The sequence below is a fragment of the Phalangium opilio genome, unplaced genomic scaffold, assembly GCF_054372755.1.
Source record: "Phalangium opilio isolate 3A_F unplaced genomic scaffold, DU_Popi_V2 ptg000048l_1, whole genome shotgun sequence".
NCBI lineage: Eukaryota > Metazoa > Arthropoda > Arachnida > Opiliones > Phalangiidae > Phalangium > Phalangium opilio.
The window spans coordinates 2,276,037-2,287,998 of NW_028324170.1; the positions used below are offsets into that span (position 1 = coordinate 2,276,037).

Below are 11,962 nucleotides of genomic sequence, written 5' to 3' on the forward strand. Positions count from 1 at the left end.
GGCCTTTGCTGCTATAAGTAAAGCAATAATACGCAATCCTTTATTAACCAACCGAAAGAGGAAAATATTTTGAAAAATGATAAGACCCCAAACACTCGAGAAAATTCCAAGAATAAAGCTTAAATAATACATAGAATTTATTTCCCCTCAAAAAGGAAAAAATTATATGCACACTTAACAGTTATAGATTAGATTATCTACTTTCCTTATCAAATAAGGGACCCTAGTGACGTCACCAATATTTTTAAATATATATATTTATATACTTAACCTTTTCACGTCACGTGGCAGTCATTAATTTACAAGTTAACCTTTGACCCTTGAAGACATAAATTTTCAAAGGTCGCGGTAGGTAAAGACAACTTATTAAATAAATATTGCGAGATAGGATGATCGTATTTTATCTCAGTTTCGCAATTCATCCTTGGGAGAGATACCTACCTTCTCTCTCTTTCAAGGTGATAAGATAGCCTTCGAGTGGCTTGCAAGCCCATATTCCCATTGGAAAAAAATTAAAACTGACCACACACCACATATTCCTAATATCTAGAATTCCAGATTGTTTTTATTCGACCAAAAAAATACTCGGGTTAATTGAATTTTAGTGGTTAAATATTTTTGGGTGGTTTTACCGAAATTTAAATCATTGTTGAACAGTTGAGTGTTGAAGCAACGTTACATTACAACAACAAGACATTTATAATGAACCTTAATTACCCTAGCGTTAATTATTTAAATCAACCCTTACAGTTTGACAAATCAAATTCGAAAATCAACGAATTGTGACCATTTTCTCAAATATACCAAACATGTAAACAAATTACTCTCAAATATAACAAACAAATAAACAAATTACTCTCAAATGTACCAAACAAATAAACAAATTACTCTCAAATGTACCAAACAAATAAACAAATTACTCTCAAATATACCAAACAAATAAACAAATTACTCTCAAATATACCAAACATAAACAAACCACACTCTCAAGTATACCAAATAAACAAGTAAACAAACAACTTTGTCTCAAAGAATACGTCTTAGCTAAAATTATTAGAAAAAACCAAAATTAAGGAAATACATAGTATAAAACCCATCTTAAAAAAAATAAAATAATCAAACTAGTAATTTGAAATTCAAATTATGCCAAACAATGAAAATCAATTTCCCAATAAACGTTGACGTATCACCATCCCTTGAAATCCGAAAATAAAAACCTCTAAACCAGCAAGCAAACAAGCAAGCAAGCAATCGCACACTTTGATGTAACCATCCATTGCTGTTTAATTTAGATTTTTGTTTTTTAATCTCATCAACACCCCCTTCTCCCCCTCCCCCTCTCCATCCCCCATCCCCCGAATCTTTCTGATGACGTCAATGGAGTACGATTGGTTGATTAGTTCTCGTAAGATGATTACATAGAATTTAGCCTTCTGCAAAAAAAAAAAAAGAGAGCTTGCTTTATACAAGGCATCAGGAGCAACAGCAGCGTGTTACGCGATGTATGTAATAATATTCAGAACGCAGTTTGGTTGGGGGGGGGGGATTTAAAATGCTCTCTCAAGTGGAATGAAATCCCATAGGGTGGGTTTTTTGGTATTTCAGGGAGGGGGGGCGAGGGGGGCATAATACAAAAAACCTGTTGCCAATTTTCGTTTAGTAAAAATTTAGTTTAAACGCTGAAGTCGGGAATACAAGATGTTTCGGTCCTCATCGCAAGCTAAAACCAACGATAATCAGGTAGATTTAATATTGATTAATTAATTAATTTAATCGCGAAATTACTCGTAATTAGTTATTAATTATGTATTTTGAATTCAAATTTGTTTAGTTAAATGTGGTTGTTTTATTTTTTTTTTAATTTTATTTTTTATACATTTTTCATGTTAGTTTTGGTATTGTTTGTGATGGGGCGTTTATAGTATTTGAGACACTTGGTTGTTATTAAGTTTCGGAATTAATTTATTTAATTAAGGGGTAATTTGAATTTAAATTGTTTAGTTAAATGGTTTTTAATATTTATAATTATCACTTGATTATATGGTTTTCAATGCAATTATCATGTGATCATGGTACGTGTTGAGGCAACTACTATAGTCTATAGGGGACTTGATACTAAGTCAATTGCTATGCATCTTCTTAACACTTAATTTTATTTGAGAAATCTTTAAAATTTCTTCACATGTGATTCGTTTCTGAATTCTCTTTTATTTTTCTACGTATTAGTCTGTGAAATGCAACCATGGAAAGCTTAAGCAATCTCTTGGAGAGTTATAAAACAACTATATAATTTAACACCCCTTCGAAGAATGCTCTTATTTTTGTCTCAAAAAAATATAAGAAAAAAAAAAGAACCAGGGTACCTAACTAATCATTTTCTGTCTGGAATATATATAAATGATTTTGTTTACAATCCTGAGGGTCTGAACTGAATCGCTCTAGAAAATTGCTTTCAAAAAAGAAAAAAAAAAAATACCCTCAAATGGCTATACCAAATCTACAGCGCATTAATACAGCACCACCCTAGAAAGAAAGTAGTCCCTGTATAATTTCATCGTAGAAAACAAAAACAAAAATTATAGCCCCGGGCAAGGGCGGTGGATCATATTTTCTTTCACCTTATATACTTGAAATAAAACGGAACTTAATTCAAACTAACATTAATTTAATTTAAAAATTAAAATTAAATAACTAAGCCATCCATATACGTATTTAAAGTACTTTATAATCTAGTTAAGAAAAAATAAAATAGAAGATAAATGAAGATAAAAAAAATCCATTGACGTCACCATATTATCTGTCATTAATTAAAAAATGGCGTCCTGTTTTATCTTCACTCTCAAGAAATGTTGTAATTCAGGTTAAACCCACATATAACGAGTCAACTTAAATTTGCAGCGTGTCGAAGGCAGTCCCTAATATTTATAAGTACTTAGAAGAGAGACTCGGAGTGGAAGGGGGAGGTTGTTGCAACTTAGAAACTAACTGATGATATTTTAGAAACGAAGAAACCAGTCTTGTGTTTTAGGATTATCTAAATTTCTAGGAGAAAAAGGGGGAGGGACATTTTCTAACTATCATGGCCGTGCCCTTCAGGAATGTTACCTTACAACTTTTTTTATGTAACATTTTTTTTTTTTTTAGTTTTTTTAGTTTTAAAAGCGAGCTCTCTTACCTTTCCATCCCCTCTTCCCCTGCCCCCCTCGGTTGTGTTTTAGCCCACCTATCTCCATCTTGGAGGATTATATACTAAAGGTATCTTCTACTTGGTTGTACTACCTTGGTGCGCTGAGATCAGTTTAAAATGGCGTCCCAAAATTTTAAGGGCGTTTGCTAAATTTTACCCGTAACGAAATGAGAGGTTGTTTAACCTTAAATCATGTAGAGGTAGTTTTAGACACCCAAATTTAGCATTATATAAATAAAATCATTTTCCCTGATTTATTTCAACGTCTAAAATTCCCTGACACTTGATTTAAAAATCCCTGAGATTCCCTAGGTATTCTGAATACCTAGGGAATCTCCGGGATTTTTAAATCGAGTGTCAGGGAATTTTTTTGAAATGGACGTTTAAATAAATCAGGGAAAATGATTTTAGGCTATCAGGGAATAAGTGAAGTTTTCAAATTGGATAAAATCTGGAACCAATCCTTTTTATTTTAAACGTTATTTTAAAAAATTCCCTGACACTTGATTTAAAAATCCCTGAGATTAAATCGAGTGTCAGGGAATTTTAGACGTTAAAATAAATCAGGGAAAATGATTTTAGGGTATCAGGGAATAACTGATATTTTCAAATTGAAAAAAAAATCTGTGAACCAATCCTGTTTATTCTTTAAAAAAACCAATAATAAACAAACATAATTAAATTATTAAGCTTTAAATAAACCCATAATATTTAATTAAATGACTTGATATTCCATTAAAAACCCATAATATCTTAACAAAAAAATACATTCTTTTCAAACTTAGTTTTATTTTTACTAAGCCTAACCCATTTAATCAGTAGTAAATTAACGCTTATTTCATCATCATCATATGATGTCGAAATCATTTTTGTATTAAAAATGACAATGATGCAAAAAAAATAAAAAATTCCCCATAAAACTACTACTAAAGCCTTCCGTACTTAGAACGGAAATTCATTTTTAACTTCCCTACATCCTTTGAAATAAAAATAAATGATAAAAAGTTTATTTAGCTTTCTCCCTAATATAATAAATACATGAAAGCGGCAGCGGCGGCACTATTGTCATTGTCACCACCCCTTAAAAACCCCTCTTAACGGTCACCAACACGACCTCCCTTCCCCAAAGCGTAGCGACCATTTCCTCTCGATTCTAACTGCTCCCAAAATCTTTACAATTATTATACAATTCCACCCTTGGTATTATTATTATTACTATTATAGTCGATTCTTGAATCAGAATTTGAAATTCCTTAGCAGGGGTTCCATCCAAAAAACCCCCGGGGGTAATACACCCACAGACTAGTCTGTAGTATTGTTTGCTAGTCCATAACATATTTCTACAGTTGTCCATATTTTAAGAAAAAAATTTATAGATGTAACCGTAGGTAAGATAGTAACCATAAGTATGATATGTACTTAATGAGATACGTTAATGAAGCTGTGTAATTAAATAATTTTGCTGACAATCAATCAAAACTAGCTTGAGGTAAAGAGATAATAACGTAAGTTCATAAGATATGTTCCATACGTTTGTCACTTGTTACAAACTGGAGCTTGTCATGAAGTGACGTAGGTGATACGTAACTATCATACTTATCGTTGTGCCTTATTTATGTATGGAACTCTTTTAAAGATTGGCTTTTCAATCGATCTGGGTTCTTTTTTTGGTGCGACAGAAGTTCGGGGGTGAATAAAAAATATATAGTAGAGCTAGCTAGCTAGCTAGCATCAAGTTTATCTTGACAGGCGGTCGGTCGGGCGGTTAGGGTTAGGCCTTAAGCCTTGTCTGGTAGATGACACGTGTTACGAAGACCAGTAAGGGGTTTTCTTTATCCATCCATCCATACGGTTGCGTCATCAGAAAGTACTTGTAAAAAAAAAACGGTGATATACTTAGAGTCTGTGGCCAAATCGAAAACACGTGTTTCCTATCTAGGAGGTTAATGGTTTTCAAGTGCCAGTCAGTACGGAAGGGGGAAATGGGGGGGGGGGGCTTGGTTGAGCGAGCTGGTTTTCGGAATCGATTTTAAGTATCAGTGCTCGCCACTACGAATGACACGAGCTGGAGATGACTGATGACGTACGTTCACGTCTTGCTGCTGGTAGTTATTGACGAAGATAGTTTCGCGACCTTTAACCCCTCCTCCTAACAACGCCTCTTACGATATTGATTGAACGAGATTTCCACCCCAACAACTTAACAATCAATCTCTCAAGCGATATATTTTCATATTCGTTTATTAAAAAATCCCCCCATATGACATTCTGTCATATATGTTTTACACGGGATATTTTTTGATTGAAATCAGAGCTAGGCTAGTAGATTTTTGAGAAATATACTCTTAGTACTGACAACTAGCTCTGACCTACTAAAATGGTCAAGGAAAATCGCTGGAAATAGTTGGGCAATTTGAATTTGAAAGTTTTGTGGCTTCGTGGACTAATTTTGGGTACCATTTACTTTTTAGCGACCGCAACTGGTGCCCAGTCCAAGTCAAGGATCGCCCCCAAGCCCTTTAGAACTAGAGAACTGGTACATCCCCGATTTTGATTGGCTAAAAGAACCGGACACGCCCAATACCCTATCATTCCCAGACAGCCAAAATATGGAGAGCTCTTTTTGCTCGCAAAGATTCTACATTGAAGACTTTTTACCCAAAACGGACCAACACATGAACCATCATTTGCAAGTACCTTCGCAACCACTTAATCACAATCACAACAACCAACTTAGAAGACAACAATTACCGCAAACGCAACAACAAGGACAAAATTGCGTCATGCCCTCACCGCCTTATATCAACCCACCACCGAGTAATTGTCACTCGAAGAATCAAGGATACCTCGTCACCGAAATCAAACGGGAGACGATGGACACGTACACCCAGAACGGAGGAGGAGGAGGAGACAATAACTGCGTCTTCAGACCAGTCGACGTCAAACAAGAACCAAGTACCAATAATCTACAAGTACAAAACCATCACAACCATCATCATAACAACAATAATAACTGCCAGTTGTCCATGGAAAAGATGGAACAACTTCAAAGCTTGGCGGTTGAACAAGCTTCCAAAGATATCAGCGCCGCTTGTGGCGTTTTAGGCATAGGCTCCGGTAAGTTCTCGCGTCAGGGTTCTTCTACCCAAAGTCTTGAAATGATAACCCGTGACTTATCATTGTGAACACTCTATTTTAATAACAGATCCACGAAGTTGGAGCGCGGAAGAAGTCCGCTCGTGGATTGGATGGATCCTGCGTCAATATGATCTCCCACCAGTCGCCCAAATGGACAGGGTCCGTTTGGATGGACCCGCTTTCTGCGCGCTTACTGAAGAGCAGATGCGCAGATTCGCACCCCATTGTGGCGATATTCTCTACGCACAATTAGAGATATGGAAAAACTGTAATTAACTTCTCAATTACTTAGATTAAACCTACTCGTAGTAGCTATAGCACCCCCTGATCTTTAAACTGCGGAACCCTCTGACCTTTAACCTAATCTAATTACAGCTGGAGATCTCCGGAATCACCATTCACCTCCACATACAGTTTCCTTCAAGGGAGATGACACCTTTCTGGACTTGAGTGCCATCTTAAACCACTGGCATTCCTCCGAACCGTCTCTATCCGGTGTCATCCAACATCAACAGATGTCCCCTAATGGTCACCAACCATTGTCTCCTCAACATCCTTCTCAATTCTACACGGCCCTTAATGTCAATGTGCCCAGTCCAGGAGTTAGTGTCGTACCCGAGATTCAAGTGAACGCTGCTGGCAGCGATTTCAATAGCGAAGGAATCCCGAGCGAAGGTAATTACCTATTAGATTTACTTAAGCCTAAATATTCATCGCACGCATGGTAGAAACAAGCTAGTTTCATCATTATGCCTTGGCTCCAAATTGTCTCGATCCGGGTTGCTTTTTGGGTTGATTCACATTGGTACGTGGTGGTATTTAAAATAACGCCTATTTAATTACTAACTTTCTTAAAAAAAAAAAGAAAAAAATTGGCCTATTATGTATGTTGTCTCGTATCAAACCCGCATCTTCAATAAAAAATAGGTCTATCGGAGAATTCCCTTTTAAAATTATAATTAAAATCATACAAAGTGCTTTCCAACTTTGAGCAAATTCCGGTTGGAGTTTAAGTAAGGGGAGTTGTCACTTGACGTTACGTTACTATAAGGTTAAATACAGTTAAAGGCAGGAACCTGCCGCTTTCATTTTGGGTAAGAAAAAAATAAACTTGGCTGTAAAAATTGCAATGGCGTCGTTTAGGGCTTGAGGCACCGTCTGAAACATTGGAATGTGACTCCGCCTTGAGAGGGGCCACCTTCCCTCTAGACAAAACCAACCTAAAGCGTAATTTTCTCGAACCCCCATCCCCTCGGCTCTTACCTGAAAGGTACCTTCCCCCCCCCCCCATCCCGGTTTCTTTTCAGAATCCTTAATAAATTTTCTCTCTCCGAAATCAAATTTATATTAGAGTCCCTTTTTCGTAAGCAATCTTAGATTGGTATTATATTTAGGTAGAAATCAGGTTTTTTTACTTTTAAAAAGAGGTACATTCTAGATTGTAATTATATCCAGGTTGAAGATGCGATAAAGACAAGGTTAGGTTTTTTAGCGTGTAGCGTAGCGTCGCTCTTGACTTTGAAAATATTTCTAAGGGTAGATTATGAAACTTGATTTTAGGAAACCAGTTTCGTTCCCCAGGGGGTCACTAGACAAGAAATATAGCTAAGGTTTTTCTTCTTTTTTTTTCTGAGATGAAAATTATACAATTTTCTCCATCTCTTTCTTTTTTTTGTGATGGTTTGAAATGATAGCACGAACAAAGGCCTTATTTCGCTATAAACTTATCTTGTAATTATAATTGAATTTAAGGGATTAATATCAAGTTGTTTTAGTATTGAAGTGGAGCTTTGTTTCTTGGATTTTTTTTTTAGAGTTTTGAGGTAGTTCTTAAATAATTTTATATGCATATAATATAAATCAGGGACGTTTCTATAGTATTTGAGTGACTTAGACAGACGGAAAAAATGTTTTCAATAGGTATTTTTTTGTATAAATAATTTTTGTAGGTATTGTTAGGACCGACGATGTATTTACTGAAACAATATAAAAATTAGGGACGAATGTAACGTTTTTATAGTTCTTGAGTGCCTTAGTGAGACAAGGGATGAGAAAAATAAAATATTTTTAATAATGTTTGGAAATAAATCGGAAATAATAACAAAATTATATTTTTCGTTAAATAATTTCAAATTGGGTTTGAACTTGAAAAATATTTTTTGTACCCAATTTTGGGGAATTGAGGTTGGGTGGTTTGTTCTAAGGAATATTTTTCCGGATGACGTAACACCGTGTTCTTCACGGCGTGTCCATTCATCCATTGACCCATTTTATCCCCTCCATCTTTAACTTATTTTCAAAGTTCTATTTAACTTTGGTAACTTCTTGGGCTTATTTTTATTTAAGAACTAGAATTTATTTCGAGAAGATAATTTTTGAAAATTTTTTCCTTCACTCGAAAAACTGGTTCTTTCCGCGGGGCGTATAATATGACTGACGTCATATTTGGCGCCATTTCGAGCCTAGTACCGAGAATAAGTTGACGTCATTTGACTACTAAGTACTTCTTGGAGACTAAAAAAAACTCGTTTTTAACTCTTATGGGTTTTTACGGGGCATGGTTTGCTGAATATTTTGCAAAAATTATTTTATATTATTTAAAATATTTCCCGTCTCGATTCAATAACGAATTGAAACGATGGTTGAATATATTTATTTATTTTTTTATTACAATGATATTGTAGGCCTAGTAATAATTATTTTCAGGGAATTTTTTTTTTGTTTCTTATTCTTATTCTTATTATGAACTTAATTCAGATAGAGCCCAGCCTTAAAACGATGATAGTTAAATGGTTTTATAAATACCTGGAAATCCTGGAAAAGTCAAGTCGGGCATTTTTAAAATGGGTGTCATGTAATTCCATATTAGTTTGGGAATTTTCCTACAGTAGAACCAACGTTTCTAAGCATCGGTGACCTATATTATGCTTTAACACATATCGGTTCAATTTAAAATATAAATTTTTATCGATTAATCGGTTAGAGGTTATTTTACCTATTTACAGTTTGTTTCTGATAAGTGTGCATGCATAAATTAAGGGGGATGTTCTTTGGGTGCACGATTTTGAGTCGAAAATGTATAACTTCTCTCTCCATTTTGATTGCCCTAAGGGACACTGTTTTCGAGTTATGATTTTAAGAGTGTTTTAAGGATGACCCCTTAATAAAATTAGAAATCATTGTCTTTCAGTTTCTTAATTAATTTAAAGGATTCATCCCTAAAACACTCTTAAATCATAACTCGAAAACATTGTGCCTTGTATCAAACAAAATGGAGATAGAGGTTACATTTTCGACTCAAAATCATTAGCCAAAAGAACATCCCCCGTAATTTATGGCAGACTTATCAGAAAACCCTGTATATCAGCAAAAATCGGTTTCATTGGTTGAAATTATCGGTTATATCGACGAGATAAAATAACGTATAAGTTACAAATGAAACCTTGTAGAAATTAAAATTATCCAGGGGAAAACTTTAGACGACCCTCAGGGAATTTTTAAATGAAAATCCACGACTGCTGGTTATGGTGGTCTTCTTTGCACCACTCGCTTACCATTTCATTTGCTTTTGACCACTCGCTTACCCGCAAAGCACAATTCCTTACCCTCAAAAACCATACGTAATTAACCGTCCCATCATTTAATTCTTTATTAAAAGACGAGGCTAGTGACGATAGCGCCGAGATGGACGCTCGTGTTAGTACGAGTGGTACTCCAGCCAATGGGGTCCTTCCTTTGGCCAGTGGTGGTGCAGCGGGAGTGTTAGGGGCGACGGGTCGTCCCGGTTCTCACTCTCACATCCACTTATGGCAATTCTTGAAGGAACTCTTGAACCAGAGTCACTTGTACGGGAGCAGTATTCGTTGGTTGGACCGTTCGAAGGGTGTCTTCAAAATTGAGGACTCTGTTCGAGTCGCTCGTCTTTGGGGCAAACGCAAGAACCGTCCCGCCATGAACTACGATAAATTAAGTCGATCAATTCGACAATATTACAAAAAAGGCATCATGAAGAAAACCGAACGTTCCCAACGTTTGGTTTATCAATTTTGCCACCCTTATTGTCTTTAAGGGTTTGTATCACGTATCCCACTGGTTCAGTTAAACCGGTCATGTTAAAACTTTTCCCCAAATTAGCTGGACTAATTTGTTCTTAATTCTATCTTTCCAAGGGTATCACTTCAAAGTTCGCAACAAAAAAAACTTTATTTTTTAAAACGGTTAGTTTTAAAATCAAAGAAAAATTATATAAAACGAACTTCCTTAATTAAAATTTCATTCATAATCTTCCAAGGTTTTCTCTAAATACAAAATTTAATTAGTTAGTAATTAGGGCTGGTTACCTAATTACTTAGATATATAATTCGGTTTTATCTTAAATCATTAAATACAAAAAAAGAAAATGAAAGAAAATTAATTGAAATAATTATTATTTTTCACGAATCGCAACCCACAACTTTATTATTATTTTTTAATATTATTATTATTTCATTATGAATTTATTTCAAATCATTTTTTTCGCACCAATGAGGCTTTATTTTTGGGTATATTTTAAATTGTTTTTATTTAGTTGAGCCGAATTTATTAATTAAATAAAAAGAGAAATAATTATTTTAATTATTTAAAATCCCCCGGGTGGGGATTATTAATAAAATTAATTTGAAACATTTAATTATTTCTCGAGTTTAACTAAATTCAGAGTTCGCTATTAAAAACAATTTCGTAAAATTAAATTTCTATTTTATCAAATAGAAATAAATTTTTATTTTGTCCCAAAAAAATAAAAAAAAAGTCAATATTTTGGAAATTCTGCGAAGTGTTTTCCTATATATCTATGATATATTGTCCGGGTATGTTCTAAGAACAACCATATTATTTTTATATAATCAATTAATACTGTATTACTAATGACTAATTAACGAATGCGTACTCGAGTATATGAGTTTACGGCGTCGTTAAATTTTAATGTATATTATTTTTTTATTTTATTAATTAATGATTGAATAACACCCTATCATTTTATATTTATAATTTCGAGGCTAGCTAGTGGTGATGGATTAATTTTAAAGTAGTACTCCTATACCTCGTAAAGTGACCTTTAACCTCTGTGTCTTAATACCTTTTTTTATACAACACGCGAAGTTTTGTATTTAATTAAAATAAATACATTTAAAATAATCATAAATTTTATTTTTGTGTGTGGTTTGTTTTGGGGTTGATGACGTAAATTAGGTATTTGTTCTTTAAACATTGACGTCAATAAAAACAACAACAAGGAAGATGGGACTTTTAAATAATAAATTATTCTTAGAATGAGAGAAAGAGAGAGATTGAAGAAATATTGAGAAATATTTTGATCTTTTGACATTCTCACATTATTTTATTATTTACATTAAAATTTTTTTAGGGGAATTTACCAAAGGCATATTTTTTGGGAATAACCCAGCTATGGTTTTGCGAGCCCACGTTGCCATTTTTGCGTGGGTTTTCTTAAAGAAACACAGGGCAGACACAAAGAGAATTTATTTATTTATTTAAATATTTTTTCTTTCTTTTCATACAACGGTAGCTGTTATATCGTTTATATGCAATGCATAATGTTGTGAAATAATTTAGTATGTCCTTTACTATAATAAATAT

The 11,962-nt window shown here is 34.2% G+C and overlaps 1 protein-coding gene across 1 annotated transcript; it reads left to right on the forward strand.

Moving 5' to 3' along the window:
• The first annotated feature begins 1,631 nt into the window (after positions 1 to 1,631).
• LOC149673624 (transcription factor ets-4-like) lies at positions 1,632 to 11,507 on the forward strand. Its single transcript, XM_089839252.1, has 5 exons — positions 1,632 to 1,740; positions 5,659 to 6,304; positions 6,393 to 6,593; positions 6,701 to 7,000; positions 9,984 to 11,507. The coding sequence occupies exons 1-5, from the start codon at positions 1,699 to 1,701 to the stop codon at positions 10,391 to 10,393; spliced, it is 1,599 nt and encodes a 532-aa protein (XP_089695378.1). The 5' UTR covers positions 1,632 to 1,698; the 3' UTR covers positions 10,394 to 11,507.
• The last annotated feature ends 455 nt before the right edge of the window (positions 11,508 to 11,962 follow it).

Coding starts and splice junctions, on each gene's coding strand:
- LOC149673624 (XM_089839252.1), top strand. CDS start 1,699: ATGTTTCGGTCCTCATCGCAAGCTAAAACCAACGATAATCAG. Junction 6,305..6,392: donor CGTTTTAGGCATAGGCTCCG/GTAAGTTCTCGC, acceptor TTTTAATAACAG/ATCCACGAAGTTGGAGCGCG. Junction 6,594..6,700: donor ATTAGAGATATGGAAAAACT/GTAATTAACTTC, acceptor ATCTAATTACAG/CTGGAGATCTCCGGAATCAC.